At 40.3% G+C, this 26,566-nt stretch overlaps 1 protein-coding gene across 1 annotated transcript in view; it reads left to right on the top strand.

Moving 5' to 3' along the window:
* PRTG (protogenin) overlaps window positions 1-26,566 on the top strand; it is a 75,896-nt gene continuing 49,330 nt past the window's right edge. Inside the window, exons 1-2 of the mRNA XM_086848917.1 lie at window positions 1-397; window positions 1,005-1,307. Of these exons, the coding sequence (XP_086705043.1) occupies window positions 343-397; window positions 1,005-1,307 (358 nt within the window). The 5' untranslated portion in view covers window positions 1-342. The remainder of the gene's footprint in view (window positions 398-1,004; window positions 1,308-26,566) is intronic.

The raw sequence follows: 26,566 nt of genomic DNA, 5'->3' as shown, positions 1-26,566 counted from the left end.
GTCGGCCCCCGGCGCTGTCCGGGAGGAGCAGCGGTGCGGGGCCGTGCTCGGCCCCGATGGCACCGGAGCCCGCGGTCCCTCGTGCCGGCCCTGCCGCCCCCCGCCCCGGCGCATTGTCCGCCGCGACCCCCGCCCTGCGGCCCGCCCCGTCCAGCGGCGTCCCTCCTCCGGCCGGCCCTGCCCCTCGCCCCTCTTCTCCCCAAAGGCCAATGGAGACGAGATGCAGAGAGTAGGGCCGGGACGGGCGCGCCGGGGCCGCTCCGTCCGTCCCCAGTCTCCTCCCCTCGCCCGCTGACCGGTGTGTGGAGCGGCCGGCGGGGCATGCCAGCCGCGTCCCGCTGAATGGCGCCGCTCCGCCGCCGGCCGCTGCCGCTGCTGCTGCTGCTCCCGCTGCCAGGTGAGTCCGGCCGGCCCCGGCCCATTGTCCGGCCGGCCCCGGCCCCGCTGCGGCCGCCGCACGTGGCTTTATTTATCCGGCACCGGCGGGACCGGCCGGCAGCGAGCGGGAACCGGCGGGGGCTCCGCGCTTTGTTCGCGCCGCCGCGGGGCGGGGGGGCCCTCCGCGTCTGCTGAGGGGCTCTCGCTAACGATTCCTTGTAAAATCGGCCTTTTTACGACGCGCCCCGCTCCGGCCGCTTCGGCAGGCTTGTAAAATTAGCGAGCGGGCCGGGCGGAGCGGTCGCACCTGTGTGGGCGCCCCGGGGTCACCGCGCCCCCCGGGCGGGCCGCGGCGGTGTCCGGGCCGGGGTGGAAGGCGCTGGGTCTCTGGCTGCTTGGCCTGAGGGCTGCGCGCCGCTTGGAGTCAGCGCCAAGTTTCCCTAGAGTTGTCGGAGTTGGGAGCGCTCGGAGTGCGCGATAGCGATGGCTTCACCTCGTGCTGAGGGTTCCGCGGGATGACCCGCAGCTCACAGCGCTGGGTGACTTGCACGCCTCCGCTTACACGTCTGTCCTTACGGGCAAAATGTTTTGTTGTTTTTGTTGTTTTCTTCTTTCTTCTCTCTTAGGAGTGTGGTGCTTTAGTGAACTGTTTTTTGTGAAAGAGCCTCAGGACGTTACTGTGTCGAGGAAGGATCCGGTGGTTTTAGACTGCCAAGCCCGTGGAGAAGCTCCTGTAACAATTACATGGCTGAAAAATGGAGGCAAAGTGTCTGAAAATGAACGGATCTACACTTTATCCAATGGCTCGTTGTATATCACTGAGGTGGAAGGAAAGAAGGGAGAACTGTCTGATGAAGGATTTTACCAGTGCTTAGCTCTGAACAAATACGGGGCCATTCTCAGTCAAAAAAGTCACCTCACACTAGCAAGTAAGTCCCAGCTCCTGTTTATTAACCTGCTCCTGAGTTTGTGACAGCAATTCCCTGAACAGCACACAACCCATCATTTTGATTGTGTACCCAAAAAGTTAAAATGAAAAATTATAGAGAACCTTTACTTTTTTCTAGATGTTTAAGGATTTTGGGAAAAACTTGTGGTGGTGCCTTTTCAGTCCCTGATGTGGCAGAAGTGGCACAGGAGACCTCTTGGGCAGTGGTGCCTTGTGTGGGTGGCTTACGTGTGTCGTCTGTGGAGCAGGTGGTGATGCAGAGTTATGCTGACTGCAGAACTCCTGGGTCTTTTTTCCCCAAGTGCTGTTCTAGCAGCCTTATGAGGGTTATCTACGGATCTGATTTAAAAAGAAGAAAAAGAAATTCCTTGTTCAGTTCCTTGTTCCAAGCTTGATGTTGTGTTGTGCCATGCCATCTTGGGCAGGGTGAAATGATTAATGTAGATGTTTATCTCTGGGAGAAGAAAGAGGGGAAAGGTTTTCTGGTCAACTGTAAGGCCTTGCTTTTCTGACACGTGTTTAGCCAAGCAGATGTGGGTGCTGTCCCTTTAGGTCCCTCTGGAGCCTCCCACAAGGGCCTGTTCTGTGGTTCCACTGGGAAGGGAGAGCCGTGTTTCTGGAGTGACTCCCTACTGCTGGTGAATGCTGAAGGAAGTAGTTGTGTCTAAGTGCCTTTATGGCTTTAACAGACGGGTGTTTGACCCCGGGCGTTTGTTGCCCTCCATTTTCCTATCATCTTTAAACATTGAGCAAGAGATATGTGTGAGGAACGGAATGCTGTGCCTTTTTCCATGGCAGTGCAGAGCTTTGCCACTAGACTGCTTCTACAGCGTGATCTTCTTTTGCTTCCCAAAAGTACGTGGAAATGTACTTTTCAAAGAAAAGTAAATTTTGGCAAAGTAAAGCAAACTTAGATTTCAAAGAAAGTATAACACAGAGAGTACACAGTTTATATAGTCTTCTCATGTTCCCTCTATAATAGGACTTAACTGATGAACTTAATCTAATAGGAAAAGACTTCCTTTGACCTCTTCGACCCTGTTCTTAGTAGCAAGTTGAATAAAACTAGTGCTGGTGCCTCTGTGAAAACTTGACATTAGTTCAAAGTTGCAGCTTTTACTAAATTCAATCTGAAACTAGTTAATGAAATTGGTTCATTAGTTTACATTAAAAAATGTCTGAAGGTTAACATTTGTTGGCTTTTTTCTGTGTGCTTCTGACCTGATTGCAAAAACTTTCCACGAGATCCCCCTGGAAGGTGTGAAAAGCCTTGTTCATTGAGCCAGAGCTCTGGGTGATTCAAAACCATCCTGGAAGCAGGTGGCTCCAAGTGAGTGCTGAGTTTTCACATGTGTAAGAATGTGAAACGCTGAGTTCTCCATTTCAAAAACCTGTCTACATGTTACTTTTTATCTTGATTGTATACAGGATTGATTAGACTAAGTAATTTGTGGGTGCTTTTGGTAAAATGGTGAAAAATTAAGTATTACAATTTTTAACATTTAAATTTACCTCTCTTAAGTTACAGAGCGTCAGCATGATTAAAATTTGGACAAGAAAACCCTCCTAAAGAGGACAGGATTTTTTTGTTGTCGTTAGCCAACATAAAGCTAAGTAGTGGCTGATGGATTCTGCGGGTAGGACTGGAAAATTTAGGGCCACTTTAAACTGGAGACATTGCAAGATGAGCTCTATGCTTAATACCACAGAACTTCTATTGTAGTACAGAGCACTATAGTAGAATAGCATGTTAATACAATTGTTTTTGTTTGGTTTTATTCAGACAATACTGAACTTCTGCAAACGTTTATTTCTTGCATACCCATTATTTCATCAGAAAGGTGCTTTAACTTTGCTGATTTTCACTAAGAAAGTCCTGTGAACCAATAGATTGTGTGCTGTGGAGTGAGATTCTTGTTTTGCAGCCCTTTTTTTCCCCTTCCTCCCCTCCTCTGCAAGACTGTGACAAAAGGTTTCTTTTTCTTCTTTGAATACTTGAAAGGCTTTCTACGGCTGTTGGAGAAAACTGGAAGAGATAGCGGATCCATAATGATCACAGTAGGTGCTGTTGACTTAGTGATTAAGTGGTTAACTAGTGGCCAAACATGAAGTTATCCTATGTAGCAGTCCCTTCTCTTTAGTCATGCACCAATCTGACCCATTTCAGAGTGTCATCTTTACTGTAAAGCTGTGAAATTGGGCAGTAATTTGTATTGTGATAATTTGGAGCCCATAAAACACGTGCAAAATTAGATTTCTCTCTCATTTTCACAGTGTTTCTGCCTGCTCTCATGAACTGATTGAACTTTGCAGACATTTTAAGTGAAATAAATGAAAGTCTTTTGGGGGATTTTGTTGCCTTACAATTTTTCTTTTTAGAAGCAGTTGTCAGTTGCTGCAAAGGCAAATTACCTTGTGGTCAGGGTACAGGGGGAACTATACATATTAAACAGGTGGAGAATAGGCATTAAATGGGCATTCTTTCTTTGGAGGAAAAAAGCAAATGCTCTCTTCAGTTACTGGTAGCAGCGGGGTGTGAGGATGTTCTTTTACTTCGCCTGGTCAGAGGTTTTGCCAATAAGCTTATCTTTTGCTTCAGAATTGTAATGTTTAGTGTTGCATTTGGAAATCAAAAACTTTAATCTGTCCAAGAGTTTAAGATCTGAACACACAAGGAGATCAGGTCTTGGTTTCTAAAGTTAGAAACTGGAAGCTGAAGGTTGCACTCTTGGCAAGAATTCCATTATTCATGTGCAAATTAAGAATTCACAGGGTTAAAAGGTTAGAAACTGGCCAGGATGAGGTTTACCCTTGTGATAAAGAGCAGATGACCCTCATTCATTGGCCAAAGCTTTCATGTAGCTCCTCTGCAAAGTTAGTGATTGCCATGAATTGTTCTTGAGGAATGCAGAAATTCAAATGTGAGCAGGCCTTTCCTTAAGTGTCACTATGGAGCCTTATCTCCCGAGCACATCAGAGTAGGTCTGCAGGGACAGGGTTCCTCCCCAGAGGCCCCAAGGCTTTGCTTTCCTGTTGTTCATCCATGCACAAAAGAATTTGACTAATTTAGGGCTTTTTTTTTTTGGTGAGATCCCCCTACTTTTTTAAAAGGAAACTCTGGTCCTGAGGTAGTGCTTAGGTAAAACTAAATATTAGTTCCAGTACATGCTTGTAGTTACTTCCAAAGCTGGCTGATTGATGTGGGGGCAGAGAAGAAGGTCCTGTCTGCTTCTTTGTGAAGGCAACATGTTGGGGGGAAATGCTACTACTTAAGAGCATGACTTACTCAAAATTCAACTTTTGCCACTGAGAGAGACCCCTTTTAACAGAATATAAAGGGAATGTAAACTTCAGAGAAAGTCCTTTTAGTAGAACTTTGAATCAGGCAAAAGTAATCAAGCTTAGATTTTTTGTTTTCCTGCATTTTAAAATTTTGATTATTCATCCACAGTTAACTAAGATTATGTCTAAAAATAAAGCTAGACTTCCAATAAAATATTCTTCAGGAAAAATGGAGAAGGTGGATCATGTTCTGAAGCTGGTAACACGGGCATTGGGCAGTGACTGGATAGGTTGCTTACTGTTTATGTCCTTTTCACTAAAAGTAGCAATGGAAGTGTTGAGATGTTAGATGGTATATAAACAGCATTCCTAGATAACCCTTTCTCCTCTTGAAATTTGGCTGAATTTATTTTAATGTTTGTGAATTAGAAGAAATGTAAGCCTAATTCTTCTTGTACAGGTTTCTACATTTCACAAGAGTGAAAGGCTCTGCAAGCAGAAGGTTTCTGGGAACATGCTCCTGGAGGGAAGCCGTGTGTATGCCCACTGCACTGCAGTTTGTGGAATGCTGGGCTCTTTATGCAGAGCAGGCTATCCTTGGTAGAAAGTTCATAATTTTGTTTACCTGCTGAGGTAGTGATGTGACTTCAGGTCCCACTGTCCTGCCAATAACTGGCTGTATTTATGTTTTTATAGCCTAATAGCATCTTTTGCTCTGCTTTTAAATATTTGCTCTGAAGAGTGCATCCAGCTGAGCCTCTTTCTGTGCTGTGACAATCAGTTTTCCTTAGCAGTTCCAGCTGTTTGTTCCCACTTCAGCATTGTGCTGAAGTTGTGTGGACTTGGCTGCATGCTTAGCTACTGAACAGGGAACTGGTCTGGGTTAAAATTAAAATAATAGAATTAAAACAAAAGATGGTGTTTAACCCAGATGAGTTCTCTGATGTGGTTTTTCTTGGAGCCACTCAAGTGATTGCACTGGTGTAACTGAGAGGACTGAAGTGCAGGTGGGAAGACTTAGTGGGGACAGGGGAAGGTAAATGAAACTTACACTCATCAAACTATGGCCTTTGTGAAATGTGTAGGCAAAACTTTTGCCTCTGCTACTGATTTTTTTAAAAATAATTTTGTATCTTGCCTTAAAATAGCAGTATTAATAGCTGTGGTCTATCAATATAGTTTTCACTTTCTATGGAATCTGTCATTTCAGGTGCTTCCCAATGGATGTAGAACTCAAAGTTACGTTTGATTATTTTAAATAGTAATGGAAAGAGGTACAAATTGTGAAAAAGAAGGGTGGTGTTAGGGGACATAAGTGGTTTTGGACTGAGGTGGAAGAGAAATGGCAAATGGCAGATGAAGACTACAGTCTTGTATTGAAAGAGAGCAAAGTCTCAGTGCTGTAGAACTGGTGTGGTTACAGACAGCTCGAGGAACCCGGTGGTCTGGGTTTTGACAAGTGCTGCCCTACTGCTGTTGCTTTGATTAGTTGATTTGAATATCCTGAGAGGAAAATTTGTTTCTGAGCTGAGAGTGCACATAGCTGCTCCTTAGTGCATTTAAATTCCCATATTTTTTAGGCAGGAGGATGAAGTTCTAATCTCTTAGTCAGCAATATCAGTTGATAACTATGAGGAACAGTATGATTTTTGTTCTTTAACTGAGATATCCTGAAGAAATAAGAAAACTGGGAAATACTATCTTTCTTAACCCTTCTTATTTTAGTGTTTTACTCAACAAGTCCCCAAGGATCTTTTGACCTGAAGTCCTGCATCACCTTGACAGAAGACAATTATCAGCATCCTCTTAAGACATAACCATTAGTTCCTTTTTTTGTTGTTGGTATTAGGGCAGTCCTTTTTCAACAATGACTGGGCTGCACTTGTAAGAGCCCTTACACAAAATAAGGAATGGCCTTTAATATTGTTGCCAAGATAAAAAAATGTATAGAACTTTGCTTAGTGTACATGAACAGTGTGTTTCCACTACTATGTCACTTGAGAGGCAAGCTTTTTATGGGTTTCCTCAACACCTCAGTTTCAAATTTGTGTCAAGTCTAATGCCAGACTGAGGCCTTCCATGCCCTTGCTTTTCTTCCTAGCTAGTCAGACCAAAGCTGTCAGGGTTTATTTACCAGTTTTTATCAACCTAACTTTACAATGTATAAAGTTTTTACTAGCTTCTTTTTTTTAAAAGAATGCTCAATCTTTCTGGCAGTGCACTCTGTAGCTAATAAAACCTTCACCTACTTGAGAAATGTGGAAGGAAAACATGGTGCTGTGCTAGATGTTGGTCAGAGCTGTGGCCAGAATCACTCCTTACCTGGTGCAAGTTCTGTGTGTGCTATGTACACAAACCTGTGGAGATTCCTTTCCTACTTGCAAAGCAATGTATGGCAGCAAAAGATGCTGTTCTATTCCTGCAGTGTGGTGCTCCCCCCCCACTGCTCCCTTCTTCCCCCTCCCTTTTTCTCTGCATTTCTTGGTGTAGAAATTGTTGAAAGGGCATTCACTAAGGCCCCCTTTTGTCAGCCAGCTCTGATTATCCTAAAGAAAAGGATCTCACTCTGAGCAGTTGTTTGCCTAGAGACTTGTTGTCACGTCTTCACAATTTAACAGCTGTGGCTATTGATGGTGTGCAGAACAATTTAAGACAATGACAAAAGAGAATCTTGGAGGAAGAATTTAAAAGTTACTAAGCGTTTTCCTACAGAAATATGGTCATGCCCATTGTTGGACAAACTTGTGCTTAGTAGTTGTTTTCCTCAGCATTTTGTATTTTTCCCACACTTTATCTCCAAAATTGTGGGCATAATCTTTACTTAGTTTTGCCTTTTTTTTTGTTTTGTTTTGTTTTTGTTTCATCAATAGGCCCAGCTGTTAAATTGGGATTGATTACTTCCAGTCTTTATAACTGGTAATCACCACCTAAGTGAAAAAGTAATCAACAATGTCAAGACTCCACATTTTGTTGAGTAAGTGTGGGTTGTATGGTCAACATTAGTTCCTAGGGTCAACCTCTAGGTAGCTTTTAAGCAGCAGCATTTTAAGCAGTGTCTACATTTTAAAGTTGATTGTCTCAGCAATTGAGTTAGAGGTGGAAAAAAAATTGCACTCGATCATTTGTATCGGGAGTTAGAAATCCATCTGGCAGCCTTCCAAAACCTGCATCTATAGTGGAAACAATTTTTGGTCGTATGGATTAAATTGTTACTTTTTAAAGACATAAGCAGCAGACTTAGGGAAGAGATGCCTGTGAAACCATCTGAGTATGAACAGTGTAATTATCAATTAGTGGATGGAATTATTGTAAACGCCTTCTCTGTTTTATCTGTATGTAAAAACTTTTGAGGGAGATGGCCTTCCTAATTTATTAGAGGAAAATATAAATAAGCATTACTAGACAGATTCTTTTTCTGCTGCTTTTACTTTTTTTCATAACCTTCAATAGTTATTCTGTTGGTTTTGTTGGGTTTTTTTAATGAAATTGAATTTGGTTTTAGGTGAGTGGAAGTTTTTTTTTGTTTTGTTTTTAACAACATAAATGCCCTTGAAGACAAAATAAATTAAGTGGCATCTGGATAATACAGTTAGCATCTCAAGGCCCTGTTCAAAGTGCTTGTTTCTCAAGTGCCCATCTCCTGTAGTTCTGGTAGAGGTTTCTGACACATCAGAGCATCTATAGTATAGGGAAATAGAAACTAGGTATCATTTCCCCCAGAGGCAGATAGGGCTGCTTCTGAAGTTCACTTAGATTCTTATTATCAAACCAAACAACGACAGAATGTGTAATCTTTGTATTTTATGGGGTAAAAATCTATGGGTTCCTGAGCCTTTCTGTGCCAATATTACAGTGAACAACTTTTAAAATTCTCACTGTGGTCAGAATATTTTGTGCCTTTGGCTGATGAGACAGCTGTAAATTTTCTGGTAGCTGAGCCTGAGCAAGTTTGATTCTAGCCTGAACATTATAGCAATAGTATTCAGTAAGCAGCCTTTTGTTTACTGGATGTCAGAGCAGTAGAATGCAACATGAGAAATTAAATACTGAAAATGAACTTGTTATAAATGACATAGGGATGCTGACAACAAGTTTTATATCCAAAGCTTTAATCAGGATTTAATCATTTGAGGCAAAAGTTGTAATGTACCAAGACACTACTTCACCATCCCTGGCAGGGTTACTGGGGAGGAAGAAAGCCAGCAGTGAGTGCAGTTCTTTAACCTTCTCTAGTCATGGTTCTTGCATTTATACCAGTTTTAACTGACTACCTCTTCTGATTCAAGTAGTGACAATACACTCTTATTCTCATAAATTATTTCAAAGTTTTTTTATGACATTGTTTCTGCACGTGGGCAAAGCTTTGCGGGAAGGAATGATTCCTGGAACACAAAACAGACAATGACCATCAACTCTTCCTCTCAAGACCTCGCATTTTCTTCATCTTCATCTCAAGACCTCAGTTACATTTTGACTTGTATTTTACCAATTTTTTCAATGGTAGAATACTGCTGAGCAAATGACACCTCCAGCTTTGAAGAAAAACTGTGTTTGAAAGCAGTGTCTGCCATCAGAGTCCTGGTGCAATTCTCCTGGACAGCGACAAGTAAGATGATTGTTGTTTTAGAATGGTGGCAGAAATGTATTGTGAAAGGCATGAAACCAGCTGCAGAGGGTTTGTCTATCTTTGTTTGTCTGTCTTTGATATATTTTCCCATCTACAGAATCTTAGGAAGGAAACTTCCTATGTACTGACTGATACCAGGGGACTGGTGTCTTCTATTCACTCTATCTGTATTCTGATGTGGAACATCTTTGCCAAGAACATGCTTTAGTAGATGGTGGTGTGGGCAACAAATTCCATTATGTGCAAGACTTTTGGAATTGCAGCTTTAGGTGGAGCAAACACAATGTTGTAGGAAGGAGAAAAGTCTGTCTTAGCTGCAAGCTGCTCTGACTGGTGTATTGATGACACAAGGTAAGCAAAACTTACCTTGTCCTAATCCTCTAGCCTCAGAACATGCTAAAATTATGATTCAGAATTTAAAAATGATCAATAATTTACTTTGGCTTACAAGTGTGTTAAAAATTTGCTCTTTAGCTCTGAGATGCAGTAGTTTAATTTTGAAATTATTATGAGAGAGAGTTTTAAAAGGAATAATTAATAGATTGACCAGGCATAAGAGGTACTTTATTACAAGAGGTAATAAGTGGTAAGTTATTACAAGCATTAAACATGTCATCTGGTGTTCTTTCAATACATAGCTGAGGGGGAAGTTAAACTAAGTGTTTACAGCTTGTGGTGTACCTCTTGTATATGGTAATGAATAAATGCTGGAAACTGGAGAGAATCCTGTGAACAGAAGCAACTTTCTATTTGCAAATTTGATTTTTTTGTGTCTTCAGATAATAATCCTGATCACATAGATTGAATACATTGTTTGTTCTCATTCCAGTAGGTCAGAGTTTCTTGTGTAAAACCTTCATGTTTCTGGGGTTTTCTTGGCTCAGCTTTGAGCCATTTCAGATTAAAGTCCAAACAAGTTAAAATAAGTTTAGAAAATCAGCTTATATCTCAGCCTTTGTAGAGTGAATTTCTCATGTGAAGTAGAAATGCTCCATCTTCTCCCTTTAAAATAATAAAATTTTATTTTTTTGATGTATTTTACAAATTTTGTCTGTCAGCTCTTTTAAGCTGTATCAAGACACTTTTTGTACACCTTAAAATGGAAAGGAATACATATCAAATAGAAAAGCTTTTAATTTATTTGCTGATCTGTTCTAACATTGAAGATTTTCTCATCATTTGTGTCCTCTCCCATGTTCCCACTCTTTCTTTCTCATGTCAGGTGCAGGCTGGTTTTTCTGCATTTAATTAGTTTTTGTATTTTCTTTTTCTCTTACTAATTGTCATGTATGTGCTACAACATTGCTTTGGATCTGAAAAACTGCTTCTGGTGATCCTCCTTCCTTATTCTGTCTGATGCCTGGAAGGAGGTGCTGTTTTCCAGTGGAGCTTATTTTCACAGCTGTGGCAAAGGAGGGAAGTGTCATAAGATACTTTGAGGTCAGTTTTGACCCCAAATTTAGATGAGGTAAAAAAGATTCTGAAGAAGTATAATATCTTGTCTCAGGTGGTCTGCTGGTCACTTAAAATCAGACAATAATTATTTAAGAAAAAGCTGTTTTAATAGCCATTGCAATAATGTACAATAAAACCAGGTCAGTGTTACACAGTATTGGTTTTGGCCTGACAACTTGTTACAACTGCAAGTTTTCAAATAACCCGTTATCTTTTCAAAGAAGACTTAAAATTAAAGTCTTTGAACATGCAGAAGAATTTTAAATGCTTATTCCTGCTTGTACAATCTTGAACATATTAATAAATTGCTTAGCTGACTTATCAGCAAATTAACCAGGGTAAATTATTAAATTACCATTTCACCATCCACATCAAGATCTCCAGTAAACCTCTAATAACTGTAACATGTGCCTCAGGCAGCGCTGTGCATTATGTATGTTCTTTGTAACGAGAATTCGTTGACTTTATGAAGCCATTGACAGACATTTATCATTTTGTTCATTAAACTTGTCTGTGACATCCGGTAAATTGATGTTAACTGGAAATATTCTCTGGGAGTTCTGGCATGACTCTGTCATTTGGCCTGAGGAGAAACTTTGTACCTAGTGTGTCCCAAATTACAAGGGTGAAACTTCCTTCCCCCACCTCCTTTCCAAAAGCCTAAGTGAGCATATGACCAGCTCTTTTTTTCCCTCTTGCTTTTAATGCTTATTTATGCAAGCAGCCCTGTAGCCCACAGTTTGCAAGCAGATTTATCATTGATCTTCAATAGAGTTTGAAAGTGGATCCTGCTTTTATTAATTCAGCCAGTCTGTGCCAGGAAGGCAGCTTGGTTTTATCCCACGTACAAGAAATTAACTGTGGAATTCTTGGGAGCATTGATGGGAGTTTTGTGACATTCCCAGCACGTGGCAGTTAGTACTTGTTTTTAATGGCCATAATCTTTGCCCAGTGCTGCTGATTCTTGCAGTCTTTGGTAGGTGGGGACCAAGTGCATTGCTGAAAGCCTCTATAATAGTGCTTTGTGTGCTCTTTTGAAATTACTTTGTTTGGGATGATGAACAATATTTCATTTCTTTCTGCTCTTGAGCACCCAGTGTGGAAAAAAATACACACTTATAACACCTGCCAGTGTTTGATTCCTGTGAGATATCCTATTAACAACCTCTGCCAGAGATAGCTATCTGCCTGCCTTCTAGTGTTCCTGTTGTGCTACCTGAATCCAGCTGTATCGGGGATCTTTCAAACAGAAATGAATGGACTAACAAATTGTGCCATAACTGACCAAAATATTTATTAAAGGGTCTAAGATACCATCAAAAAATTGAATATCCAAAAACTCCATTACATAAAATTTTTGGTTTTTGAGAGAAAGAGTGGAGCAGTTGGCTCTTGAAAATATATTGTGTCTCACTACATAATAGTTCACTGGATTAAATGAATTTATTGATTTCTGCTTCTTTACTGACACACATTTATGAGCAGTTTCTTTGGCACCATGGCCACATGTCAAAGGTCATAACTTTCCTTCACTGTGGAAGAATAAAAGCTTTCAGATGGTGAATCCCTGAAATCTAAACAGGGCTTTATCCTCCCTTCCCCCCTCAATATAATTACTGGTTTTGCATGGATTTATTTAGGATAAATACACGATAATAATAAGAAAACCGGTACATACTAAAGGAACCCCTATATTATCTATCATAAAATAGCTGCAGGAAACTCTATACATAAAAGGCAACATATCTAATCTTCTAATAGGTATCTTTATGGAGCATATGGTAGTATATTAGACTCCTTTATGGTCAGAGACTTTATTGAAAATGGTCACTTTTTACAACAGAATAAATATTTTTCATGAAGAATTTTATTAGCCATGGTATAGAAACAATATTTCTTTCCTTTTAGAGTTATGTGTATTCTGTGCACCAGAGGAGATCCTGGAAGTAGATCCTACTGAGAGAATGAAGCACTTCAAAATCTGTGCTTTGTGTTTAGATGAATGTTTATAATGTTGACAGTTTCTTTAATGACCTTCATTAGTAGAAAGTAGCCTGGGGGTTGTTAGTGTGTACTAGATATGAAAGTCCACTCATGATGTAAACACAAAGTTATTAAAAAAAGAAACTGCAGTGAAACATAAAGATTTGGGTCTAACTGGGGAGAGCTTGTCTTCTCTTTTTGGAAACTACTGACTGGTAGATGAGCTCTGACCATCTCAAGAAATAGCAGTGTGAAGGTAACCTCACCAAGGTGTTGATTTAAAATAATTGAAATATTTATGCTAGGTGAGGTGACATAGGTTTGAATTGTTAGTGTGGTCTGGCTGTAGTCCTCTTAGTAAGAATGTCTCTGAAGGAACAACAGAGCCTAGAGTTCTATCAATGGGAAAAACACCCCATGATTTTCTAAGAAGGTATAAAAAGTCACCCCACTGCCTGCCCCAAGAAAGAATTGTCTGCCAGACTTTATTTTTACATAGTAGAGATGAAACCTATCGATGCTTTTAAATCATGATTCTTGCAAAAAAAAAAGAAAAAAAATTAACAACCAGTGGCAGACTTTTCTTTTGCTCATTTATTTGTGTGTGTGTGTGCAAATGATGATCTTTTTCTGAGGGGCCTAGTGGCACTCTGATCTTAAATTTACCAAATATTTATATTGTAGAACTGTAGTTGCTAATTTTCTGACATGTTAACATCTTTGATAGAAATTTGTCATGTCAGTATTCATCTCTGCTTTTTAATTTTTCTAATACAATATATTTCATCAGGACTGTTTATCCTGTTCCCTAGAGCAAATTGAAGAGGAAACTGTTTTCTCTGTATTTTTTTTCCACTAGGACAGCATGGAAATGTCTACTTAGGGAACAGAGACATGGAACATATTGGGGTCTTTGTGTCTGGAAGTAGCTTTTGTTGTTGCTATGACTAGAATTTGTCCTGTAAGTTCTGAGGAAAAATCTCAAACATTTTTGTTTTTTGGCGTATGTTCACACAGCTTTCCTCAGCTTGAGTAGCTCAAGGCAGGAGGCGATGTTTGTGCTGAGCCTGTGTCTCGTGAACACCGAGCTGGGCTTTCCCTCTGAGCAGTCCTGGACAGATGTAGACTTGCTTTTTTCTCCTGTTCTGCATTAATGAGGAGCTGAAGTGTGATCTAACACTGCCTGGAGAAACCAGCTGGCATGGAAAGCTGGAAACAATGCTCTAATTACCTGGGGAGGAAGTTTGGGAGGGGAAGGGGGTGAGGTGGAGGTGTGAGTGGTCTCATGTGTCTAGAGGTCAGGAAGGGTATTGGTGGGAAGAGGCTGAGGAGAACCTTGCTTGGCTCCTTTGCAGATTGCCATGGGTACAAGCTCAGACTGGAAGAGAACTGGGGGTCTGGCAAAGACTGACTCCAGAGAGTGCCCATCAGAGCAGCTGGTCTTTCAGGACATCGAATGTGGACCCAGGAGGCCTGGACTTCCCTTGGGAACTTTAAAAGGACAAAGAATAATCTCCTAGTCTGGGAATCTTTTAGCATATTAAAAATGCATTTCTGCTTCAGCCAAAAGCTTCTGTAATATGTGACACGAGTCCACTTGTCCCAACTTTTCATGGGAAGTCTTTGATTATGTATTTCTTATGGCCTCAATATTTGATACGAGGTTCTGAGGTCCAGTCAGTTGGAACTGCGACAAGCTGGGGGAGCTGTCCATGATTGCAACACATGGAGTGCTGTGAAGGATCAGTGTTGTGTCTTGGAAGTCTAAATTTAGTGAATATTTCAGTCCTCCACCAAATGTTTGTCTGTACCCAACAGTAAAATTAAAATAATAATAGAACATAATCTCAAGGTGTTGTGAAAGTGGGTGCAGGAGCATTTATGAAGAGAACTGTTGTGCACAGCCCTGCAGGGAAGGCCAGAAGGAAGCTGGTAACTCTGTTCAGGGCAGTGCCTAACACAGTGTAATAAACAAGGAATGAGGCCACACACTGAACAGAGAGGAGAAAACAAAATATTGAATAGATGCTCATTATGTGAGCACCATTCATTTGGTGCTGTGAATAGTGGGGGAAGTGCAATTGTGCACTTGTATTGTTTCCTAAAGAGTGTATATAAACAGAGCAAATCAGTTACATAAACAGCATCATTTCTTCTGTTTCCCAGCTTCTGAGCATTTGAGAAATTTTCATCATGTGTATACACATATATAAGAGAAATATTGAATGTGTGAGGGATTAGCTTCATTTATCTAATGATGTATGTAATTTTAAAAAAATGAAATAAATATGCTTGAAAGTAATAGTTTTATATGGGCAGGATGTCATGGAAAGAAGATTTGTAACAGAGGGTCTTGTGGCAAGTTCTTAAACAAGTAAGTTTGTCAGAACTTCCTGATTCAACCAAAACATGTTCTGGTATCTGAGCATGTATTTAGCAATAACTTTAACTTGATAGTAATTCTCCTCAGGTAATATTTTTATTTATATATATTCACACACACACACATATGCTCATCTATGCACTCTCTGGTGCTTGTCAATACAAAATTTACTCTTTCTGTAAAAATTTCATCTCTTACTGAGATGAAATTGGGTGTATTGCTGGTGCAGAGGAGAAGAGCTTTTTGAGGTGCCCGGCAGGACTGTGGGCCCCAGTGCTGTGGAGGAGCTGGCACCTGTGGGTTTCACCTCCTCTTTCATCTGCTCTGTCTCTTCTCTCAAATATTTACTCCCCCACGTAGCCTGGACTATCCCCTGCTTGTTAGGCTACAGGCCTTATGGTGAGCCACAGGGCAGATTTTTGGAAGTACAGCCCCACAGTCGCAACTAGAGAAAAGCTCCAATACTTGTTTGTTTATTTTTTTCTTTGTTGCTTTTCCTGGTACATTAATGTAAAGAATCTCAAAGGCAGCAGAGTATTCCAGACCTCGTTCCTTTGATGCAATGTGTGCATCTGGATCCTCCTGGGGATCTGTACCTTTGGGTGCTGGGACCTTCTTTTTCTGAGGATGTTTTTCACAGGCCTGTTCAGAAGCTGGAATTATGGGGAAGGGTAAAGCATTGTTTTTATTTGTTTTAATTGTTCCTTTCCTCACTATTTAGTTGCTGCCGTGTTCACCATTGTCCTCCATTTATCTAAATAATGGTCTCCTCGCCTTTCACAAACTTGTGATGGGGAAAGATGGTGACCACCTGAAACAATAATATCTGTGGCAGAATAGCCTGAGAACTTTAAATAACCAAAGGGGACTGTTTCCAAGGCAGCTAAGTGACCTTTGGATCCCAGGAGTAGACTATTCATAGAGGCAAAGCCTTTGTCCTGCTTTGACCAGTGGTCAGTGAACTCTGGCAGGCCCCTCGGCTCACCATCTTGGCCCTAGACTAGCAGCTGGTGATTGATTCATTTAACTGTCCAGATTCACATTCTTCTGTCAAGGACTTGTCAAGGAAGAAAAAGGTTCTATGGAGGGCTATTCATTTTACTAAAAGGAAGGGGATGCATTATATGATTGAGTGGATTACTTTTGGGTCAGAAGAGTTCCTGCATTGCTCCGTTTTAATTCGGCCTTCAATCAAAGAAAGATTTAGTTTATCAGTGCAGTGTGGTGCTCATGTAGAGGGACAGATAATTTCCATTCCATCAGTGCAGTAGGGTTGTTTTGTTTGGATTGGTTTTTGTTTTAGATCCTGTCCTTTCTGTGATTTGTCCACCCCACTGTGTTTCTGCCAAAAAATCCATAGATTTTTGTGATTGGTTGATATGACAGAATTAAGAATATTAATTACTGTAAATCTCACTCTTAGATTTAATGTGTGTGTTATATGAGTATTAATGTTCCTAATACCTCTTATATGGTTTTGAGCAATCCAGGAAAGCATCAAGTTAGTAAAAGATGAGTGTGTTGCTTCTGTTTTGGATCAAGGAAAAAGTGAGAAGAAAGTAAATTAGATCCTTAAATTAGATCATTATATTAGATCCTAGCTTGATCCTTCAAGCTAAGAAATTACTTTCCTCCAGACAATACAAGCAATGGTAAAGCTGTGTGTAGATCCTTGTATTTTCTATCTAGTAGCTGTTTTCACCTGAAGTTTGTTGTACAAGCTCGGCATTTTCTAAATGCTTAGGAGAGCTGTTTCCTTCTGCTGGTTTGGAATGCCCTTTTTTGTGAAGCTTTTTTATTCTGTTTTTAAAACATGGAAGGTGTTTCCATGCATTTTGAAACTCAAATCATGTTTTCAGTTTTACCGCTAATATGTGCAAAAAACCAACTTGGAGTTGCGCTGGGGAGGTGTGTTTCAGCTTCAGTGTGTTGCCAGGCTCCTCTTTCCACTTGCCCTCCAGCTGGGTTGTGTTTCCTGAGAATTAGGATTTCCTTGCTGTTCCTCTTCACGAAGTACTGAGCAAAGCACGTTGTTGCTTAGCTCCTTCCACTGGAAGTAACAGGCATTAGGGAGCAGATCCTGCCAGTTAACCTTCTGCCTCCCTTTGAATGAACACGATGAGCTGCAGCAGATGAAATACGACCTTCAAGTTTCTTTTCCCCACTCTCATAAGCTATGCACTGTTTTGATTTGGCTTATTGAACATATTATATGGGATTTCTGATTGGCTCCAGGCCAAGGTATTTTACTTCTGCTGATGGAAGCACAAGGGCATAATTTAGAAGAAAATATAGTGAAGCTTGATATATTGTATCCTTTTCTCTCCCTCCTTTTTTGGGGAAAAGGGAGAATTTTGTATTTGTCAAGATAAATGAATGGCTTAATTACCTTAAGAGCACAAAGGAAGATGGAAGTCTGAGATAATCTAACCTTGCTAACACTTCTTTGTTATACACCTCTACATATGTGTCAGAAACCTGGGATAAATAAAACACCTGTTGAATAGGCAGCCTTCTTTCATGGAGGCCTGGTGGTATTCCTCTCCTGCCAGAAGCTGCATTTCCCAGGGATCAGTTGCCTTGCTTGGGAATTGCTTGTTTCAGGCTGGAGTAGGTTGTCTGAGTTGGGAATACCAGCTTCTCTGGGCTCCTGATAACACTTCCCTCAGTGCTTCCCTGGTGGCTTTGATTCATGGCCTTGAGCTGGAGACAAAAAATGAGCTTTTAAAAATCATGGAAAGGAAAAATTGGTTGTCATTGTGTATTGGAAAATATAAACAATCTAATAAGTAAATGTATTGTCAGTAGAATGTGTCTGGTTGTGCTATGATGGGGCAAACTGGAAATCCAAGAGTCCAACAAATTCCTCCCACCCAAGCATTCATTAGTGAGGTGACTTCCTCTAAAGACATTTGAAGACAAAATAATTTTTTTCTGGAAGCTGCACTTCTGATTTGTTTCATGTGAAAGTTGCAGGAGTTGTAAACATTTCTGCCTCCTGTACCTACATATTTTTACAGGCAAACATCTAATTAGAGGATTTAAGTAGCTTCAATAAATAGGTAGTACTGACAGTGTCTTATGTTGCTTGTTTTTTTTGTGTGACATTTGTTTCTGATTTTCTCCCTGATGCTCTCAAAGTTTAGGACATTCAAATTTTAAGTTAGTTACTACCCTCTGCTGAAAGACTGTTCTTGGGTGAGTTCTCTGGGCTGTGTAATGCAGTAGTGGGGCATTTGGTGACAGGGAAATGAGCTGCAGGCATTTGGCCCTTGAGAGTGGAGGCATTTCTTTTTTCCTTTCCCCGTGGGAATGAGGAAATGTTGACATTTGGAGAGGGGGCTGATAGGTTTGAATTCCCAGCACCCCTGCTCAGCGTTTTGCATTGAGATGGTCTTTCATCCTGGGATGCTGGTTCTGAAACACTGTAAGCAAAAAAAGGAGATTGCTCCTATCTCTCAGGAATAATGTTTCTGACAGTCTGGAGACTTAACAGCACCACCATATCAGCTTACACTCATTCATATGGGGATGGTGTCAGTTAGCCACTGTATGAAATGAAACCCCTTCCTCTGCCTTCCCCCAGATGTGAGGGAAGGCACAGGGTGGGTGGTGCAGCACAGGAATGTGTGGGGCCCCACTCCTGGCCTGGGATGTGCTCTCTGGTGCTTCCTCTGATTGATGAGTTAGGCAGGGTGAGGTGAAGAGTGGGTTTTGCATTCTGCTTAGGGTCTAGTTTTATTTTAGCCAGGAATAGCATTTATTTATTTTAAGAGATGCAAGACCGATAAATAGAGGTCTTACCCTTCTGCTAGCATCTGCAGTGAAATTCATTGCTCAGAATGGGGCAGCTTTATGCTTCCAGCACTGCACACTTCTGTTGCAAAGTGCTGAAATTGTCTTTTCTGTGTTACACTAACTGATTATTAAATTTTTCTTGTTCTTTGAGGAAGTTTAAAATCATAGCAGTCGATCTTTAAATCTTTCCCGTTCTGTTTTGATTTGTGTGGGTTTTAGTTTTATTGTTTTTGTTTGGTTTTGTGGGGATTTTTTGGTTTTTCTTTTTGGATGCCTGATTAGGTTAGTTGTGAAGGGACATGTCTTTTGTTGCAAAATCGTGCTTGTGTTCTGATCCTTGTCTTCATGTTGTAAAGTGCAAAACTGTGCTGGATGTTCCCCATGCAACAGTTGGGCTATTAAGCAGAACTAATTCTTCACAGAATGGCAGCGACTCCAAAGAAAGGCATCTGTGGGATTAAGCATAGATACTAGAAGGCAATCACTGGGCAAACTGCTGAAGGAAATCAGTCCTTGCAAGGGAAAAAGTGGTGTGTTCTTTCTCCTGAATGCATGCAGCCACACAAGTAGAACAGCTTTGAAGCTGGTTAATGTGGCTTACTGTGTGCCTTTTCTCTCCTATTTCCTATGCTTCTTGTCTGCAGAAGAGCAGAGGGGAATTCCTTGATAAGTGCATTAGCATTTATTGTGCCTTCTGTGGCCACACACTGTTGCCTGGATGATAGATAGACTGAGAAGGGAAAACCCCAGCTGGGATGCCTTCAGAAGTGAAAAGATCAAATCTCCCATGCTTGTTTACATGGTTCAGTAAGGAATGTCAGTCACACCATCAATAAACAGTTGAATATGTAGATCCACGTATTTCAAAGCCTCAATCTTTTAATTCCTTTAAAACAGTGCTAGTGATAACTCCTGAGGTGGTGTGTTTGTCTGCTTTTATTGGGAGGGATGGTACTGGTATATTTTTTGCCTCCTATTAAATGATTCAGATGTGTACTCATGTGAGTAGCTTGCATGTAGCTGCTAGAGTGGCATTTTTGCCGTATCAGCAGCTGCTTCTACCAAAGTAAAATGGAAAGACCTGGGTGTATTACCCTGTACGTTCTTCCCTCTCAGTTTGAGAGTTCTGATGCATGCCCTTCCATTGCCATATTGTATTCTCATTTCAGATGGAATGAAGTGGCTCTAAGAGCACCTGATGGGTAGGAGAACAAACTTAAATAAGGCATTCACAGGTTGGCAGTGTGTCAGTGAGGATCCTCCTGTTATTTTCTCTGCACATTGCTGTTGCCCAGGATCCCATTTATTGTCACAATTATGTTCATATGCCATGGATAACAATCTGTGTGTTCGTTCCAGTGGTTTGGAGAAGTGAGGAGGGAACAGTGCATTCTAATAGACCCCTTGTTGAATTGTGCCTGCATTAAAGAGAATTTTTTGATGAATGGTTAGCCACTTCTGAGGAGCCAGTTTTCTTCAACTGCTTTGAGATTTTTTTTTCTATAAAATACAAAGTTGACATGCTAATTATGAGCTCTTTGTTGCTAAGCTTAACACTTTGCAATATTTAGTGCTGCCTGTTTAGCAAAAGAAAAAAGAGCACCTTTCTTAAAGTATAGTATATCCTGATAAGAAATTATTGCTTTTATCCCAGATCAGTATCAGATTCCTGATGTATTGTGATGGTGTTGAGGTATTTTCTTCTTTACTTTTCAAGGTTTTCCTCCTTTTCTGTGAACTGTCTTCAATATGCATCCACACTTGAATCCTCTTCTCTTGATTTTCTGCACTGGAATAGATGAGAAACTTGCTCACAAAACTTCCATTCTGTATGTGGATATTGTGTTTTTAAGCTGAAACTAGGCTAGTGGAGAAGACAATGTATTTTCTTTGTTTCTGAGGATACTGTAAGAATGAAAGAATAAGGATATAGTTAGCAAAGAAAGGATAAATGAGTACATTTCCCTAAAAACCTGGTCCAGGACAGCCTAGGTGGCTTCCAGGATCTCAGGAAGAGAAAATACTATATATGAAACTTCAGACTGGCCTTAACTTTGAGAAGCTGGTGGTGAAACCTGCCTGTGTGTGGCCATAAGCACTTTTATAGAATCTAGTCCCAGCCCAAACGATGGAGAGCTGAGTGATCTTCAGTGGACAAATTCAGACTTGGTTATTCCTGTACAGGGATTTTTAAAATGATCATTTGTCAGCCACTGAATTAGGAGCTTTAAAGAAAGGAGCAGGGGGACCTGAAAGTGTTAGAGGAAACAAATGAGATTGCAGCTGACATCTCCAAGGGAACTTTTGTTCGAGGGTGCTCAGGCTGTTGACCTCTTTGCTTCTCCATTTCATTGCCTTTAGATTGTAGCATTCTTCAGTACCAGAAAAGTGCTGGGTTGTTTGTGAATGGGCAATTTTTAAATTTTTGGTTTTTTAAGCGGGGACACTGGACATTGCTGTGTAAAGATTTTAATGCACAAAGAAATAGTTTTGCTTTATATTTTATAGGTATGGGATTTGTATATGAGGCCAAAGATTTCTTTTCTCCCTTCTTATCGGAGATTGGACAGTAATTCCTGGTGATGTGCCTCTTAGTTTGAAATTCATTGACTCTAATCATTGCACTTCTTAGATATCTGTGCAAGTTGTCAAGAATATGAGAGAAGAAAGGAAAAACAACAACATACCTATGTTTCTTACCTTTTCCATTACTTCCTCTATTGCATTTCTCTCTCACTGTTTAGCTTAGTGTGGAAGTAAGTGTGTGGTAGGCTTGGAGTAATTGTTTTTGCAATAGGGTGACCATGAGTTTTAGCAGAGCAGATTCCCAAATTGTCTGGCACTATGTTGGAGGCAAGCTGCAGTAAGCTGTGCAAAGGAGCTCAGCTTTTAGCTGAGCAGTCAGGGCCTTGGAGAAGATTTGTCCAGAGCAGAAGTAATGAATTGAGAATAGCAGAAAGGGCAGATGGCCCAAATCCTCTCTCATCACCTCATCTGGGATCTTCTTGGTATTTATCAGTGAAAGCTTTCTGTAATTACCCCTCTGTGCAGAGTATCTTCTGGTCCCTCCGAAACTCAGAATGTGATTTTGAAAGGGTTTTGCAGGCTAATGCCTCAGAAAAATTTGCTCCTTAGATACAACAGTACTGTTCTGTGAACTGAAACATGAGGAACACATGGTATCAAGGATCAGTTTTGTCTAAAGGGAATGTCAGTTTTTGGAATGCCAATTTTCATGGCCAAACCTGGTTCATATTCTGTGCTTGTGTCTTTCACACTATAGAAATGGGGTTTCTAATCTTGTTAGCTTTTTGCAATACTTGGGCTTTTTCCTTTCTTTTTATTATTACTGTTATTGTTTAGGTTTGTGTTTTCTGGAACCCAAGTTATAGTGTGAAGATAGCAGCTCATGAACGTGCAGTTCTGTAATTTCCCACTCTGCATGGTTTTCCAAAGTATCAGAACAACTGCTGTAGAATATCATTGTGCTCTGTGCAAACAGTAATTCTGATCCACCTTCTCTAAAATGTTAAAATGCCTGCTAGGAGATTCTAAATGGAAAATGGTTAAAACAATTGTGGGATAGAGAGATTACTAGATTTCCCATATCAATTATTGATAGTGTCAAATCAATGTGGCAGTTTCAGTCTCATTTAACCCTATTATTTAATTGTAAGGTAATAGTTCAAGTCTGGACTCCTTTCTCCTTTTTCAATGCAATTCTTAACTATCATCCTTAAAACTGCTGCTATAGTGGTCATACTAAAGGGAAGGATTTTCTTCCTCAGATTTGATATCAGTAATTCAAGGCTGCTTTTTGATTGTGTCTCCCTCTTGTTTTTCTTTCTCCCTTCAAATATTTCTCTTCTGTTGCATAGTGTCTGAATTGGGTGTCATTCCTCACACACTTTCTATGTGCAACTTTAGATTTCCCAAGAAAGTGATCTTCTTTTTTATATTGAGAAATTATGTGTCATAGTTACGGCAAACCAATATGTTTGCAGCTCAAAAGAACAAAGGAAAGGCAGAAATTAAAGCTAAAATAGGAAGCTGGGAAACAAAACAGAAAGGTAAAATGAATGCCCTTTAGCAGGATGGCCACATTTCCAGGCAATTTGAGCGCAAACTGATTTTAAAGTCATGTCTAACAGTTTAGTGTTAGTACCTCATTAAAATCCAGGGATTAATAGCAACAATCTCCTTGTTGCACATTAAAAGGATTTAGTTTAATTTGGGATTAGAGGGTACAAGGTGCCATTCTAGCAAAGCTTTTCCCAAGATATCAGTGGGGTGAAGTGAGATAGCTTAAAGACTGTGTTTTTTCTCACTACTGGAGTTATGCTATGCACGCACACACACGTGTATGGATTTTAAAACTGGTGAACTGGTTCATTAATCCTGTAAAATGTATGCCACCTTTGGAAGTGAAATTGTCTGGAAAAGCTTGTTTGAAGTGTAAAGAAAGCAGCTGGAGTTGGAAAGACACTGAAGGTGTGGTTGTGCCTGGGTTAAAGGACATTAAAAGCTGTGGGTCCTGGTGTTGGAGATTCAATCTGTAATCACAATTTCCTTGTGCATTAGATAAGGAACAGTATTCTGCTCTCCTCTGCAGCAACACAGGGATTGGAACAGGATGGGTCACTATTCTCCTCCTCTTTTTCCCTCCTACAGGTGTTTCTCAGCATGCAAGTGAGAAGAACAACCATCCTGAGAGCCTTAAGTTATCTGAGAAAAGGCCTATGAACACCACGGTCCTCTCCCTGGCTTTAGATTTTTGGGAGGAGAGAACAGTTGTTTAGTTGTTTTATTGCTATCAGTTGCTTTTTGTTAGGCCAGAACAACTCATTAGCATAGCAAAGTGTGATAGCATTTACTGCCAGGGATTATTAATACAGAGAAAGAAGAATACAGTTCAAAAATTCTTGTGTAATAACTTAAGCATCTGATATAGCATGCTCCAGAATTTTCATTGAGGTTTTAATGTGTGGGCAGTGATGTACAGGCAGCAGTCTGTATTATTTATCTGATTATTTATTTATTTAGTACACATCTGATTTTTTGGGGGTAAAGCAACTAATTTTGTTCCAATTAAATTTATGTATCAGGCTTTCAGCATGGTTTGGTTATTGATTAAAATGAAGTGTATTAAACTAAAGTTTTACCCAATAGTAGGACAAAAACATGCAGTTTCAGAATATCTCTTTAAAATGCAAGGTTATAGAAAAAGTGTCTTTTAGTTAAGCTTATTTTTCCAACCATTCTGGCAGAAATTAAAAATAACAGCTGACTTTAATGAAAAACCCACACTGTGCAATTTACCATAAGAGTTAAATCTCTGGTAATTCATAAGAATGCCATTACCAGTATGTTGTTTGAATTACAGTCTTTTATGACAGTCAGAATGAACTGACACTTTTCCTTTGTGCCTGAAAGGGCCAAATGTGTTCTGGATGATATCACTTCCTCCTACAGATGGAACTCGGTTCCATCTCAGCTCAGTTGTTTGCCTTAAGTAATGGCCATTAGAGATGCCTAACAAACAATGGGTGAGATAAAGTCTTTGCAGATGCAGTTGCCTCCCTATTTTGCCTGCTCCAATACATTTCCATTCAGCAACCTCACCTGAACTTCCCATGCTGGAGCCAAAACCCCTTCTTGCTTTTTCTGGTCTTACAAACATACAGAATAGTATTAGGGAAAACAGGGAGCAATGACTCTCATTAATCAGTAAGACTATCACTTCTCTCAAGAGATTACTCTCTTGAGATTACAGAGCTAATCAGATCCCACCTCTTTTAATCTTTCCTTACAGGTCAGGTTCTTTTTCCCTTGAAATCTCTCATTTTTATGCCTCTCATTTTAAAAATAGTAATTCTAGGTCAAACAACACTGGGTTAAAGTTCTAAGGATGAGTGCAAGAAATCACTCTGCTTGTGGTAGCGCATACAGGATGTCCTTTCACAGTAGTCCCTTTTCACTTTCAGTTATGAAAATCTTTACCCATGTTGCTGTATTTGTGTGGCATTCACCTCTGAACTGTATGTAATAAGCAGAACTTCGACTTCAAAAAACCTAATTTTTATTAGCATCTCTTGGGAAACTCAGGGAAGATTGTATCACTTGATGACAACCCCAGCTCTGTGTATTCCACATGCTCGTTCAGAAATGAGAAGAGCTGTGTGTCTGCAGTCTTGCCAAGTGTCTGGATCTGTTGGTATATACTCATATCAAGTTTATTCCAAATCCAGATCCAGACCAAAGTGTGCCATTTGAGCAGGAAATCATTGGAAATGGGTGTCTATACAGCCAAAAGGCATGGCAGAACTTCTTTCATAATCTCTTTTAAACCTCATTCCTACAAGAACTGAGAAACTGCAAAAACTCCAAGAAAATACGTGCAGATTGGCTTTGGTGTTAAAATATAATACACGTGTATATTTGTTGGATTTTTCAACACTGTTTCAGAGAAGGTGTGTCATAAAAACTACATCAAGAAGACGAGAGTTGTCATGTGCTTCCCTGAAATCCATTTCTTTGGGAAAAGCCATAGCTTCTCTTTAACATACAAGTTTATTTTTCTCAAATGAGAAAAAAAATCTCTTCACCAGAGAGTTTAAAAAAAATAGAAAGGTTCTTGGTTTCACTTGAAGGGTTAGGGCTATTGTGAAATTCTCAATAGCATTAACAGATGCCTTTATGGCATTATGCACTTTTGTTCTTTCCAGCTGAGCAGTCCATCTCTCTGAGTGGCCATTATCTCTTGAGAAACACTTAAGCATCACTATCATGTGCTGCAGAGTTTCTCAATATTTGGTGCATTCTGGTTAGTTGAAAACTGTGCTACTGTTTCTGTTCTGGGTTTATCTTTCATTCTTACAGGTTTTTTATTTCACAGTTGTAGTCCAGTCTTAGGCTAGAGTCAGCTGTGATGAAACAGTAGTCAACATGTAAGTTGTTGGAATTTCTTTTGCCTCTTAAGGAAGCTCATTCAGAAAATGAGTTCAGAAAGACATGAAGCGTGTAAGTAGAAAGTGCAGCATGTAAGGGAGCAGCAGGTCACTGGATTTGTGTTGCAGCAAGCTTCAGGACTTCATCAAAGTCAGTGAAGGACTGCTGCTGCATGCAAACAAACAAAAGGTGTGAGGCATGAGCTTCTCAAGTATGACTTTTTCATTTAATAGTTACATCTGTGTTAGGCTAAACCTGCTTAGGTACACAGAAAGTTTTTACCTGATGCAAGATAGTATTCAATCCATGTACATTGGCAGCAGCTCTCTAATATTTCGTCAGCCTGTCACAGAAAGCAAACATCTACGTTTTGAACCTGTGGATATTGCCTCAGTGGTAAATGAAGGAACTCGTACCAGAACTGAAGTCTGATTTCTCTCTGCATAGATAACATTGATGGCATAAATCACACAGCTCTGCCCAGTAAAGATCTTCATTCTCAGAAGTGACCATACAAACACACACACACCTATCACATAAATTTCAGGAGTTTGTACAAGTAAATAGTTTCTATTTATTGTCTTCTGTAAGCAGCATTTAGTATCTTGCAAGTTGAAAAAGGTGGGAGCATCAGCTTCTCAGAGTAGCATCAGCTTCAGAGTAGTATTAATCATTTTCTTTTGGCTATAAATCTGGGAACAAAATGATTAAATAGACTGGAGAAGGGTGGGGGGAAACTCAAATAAAAAGGCACTTACATTTA

The sequence above is a fragment of the Cyanistes caeruleus genome, chromosome 13 (genome assembly GCF_971803275.1).
Source record: "Cyanistes caeruleus chromosome 13, bCyaCae1.hap1.1, whole genome shotgun sequence".
NCBI lineage: Eukaryota > Metazoa > Chordata > Aves > Passeriformes > Paridae > Cyanistes > Cyanistes caeruleus.
Note: the sequence above shows the minus strand (reverse complement) of the source record. Positions and strands in the feature narration are given on the sequence as shown.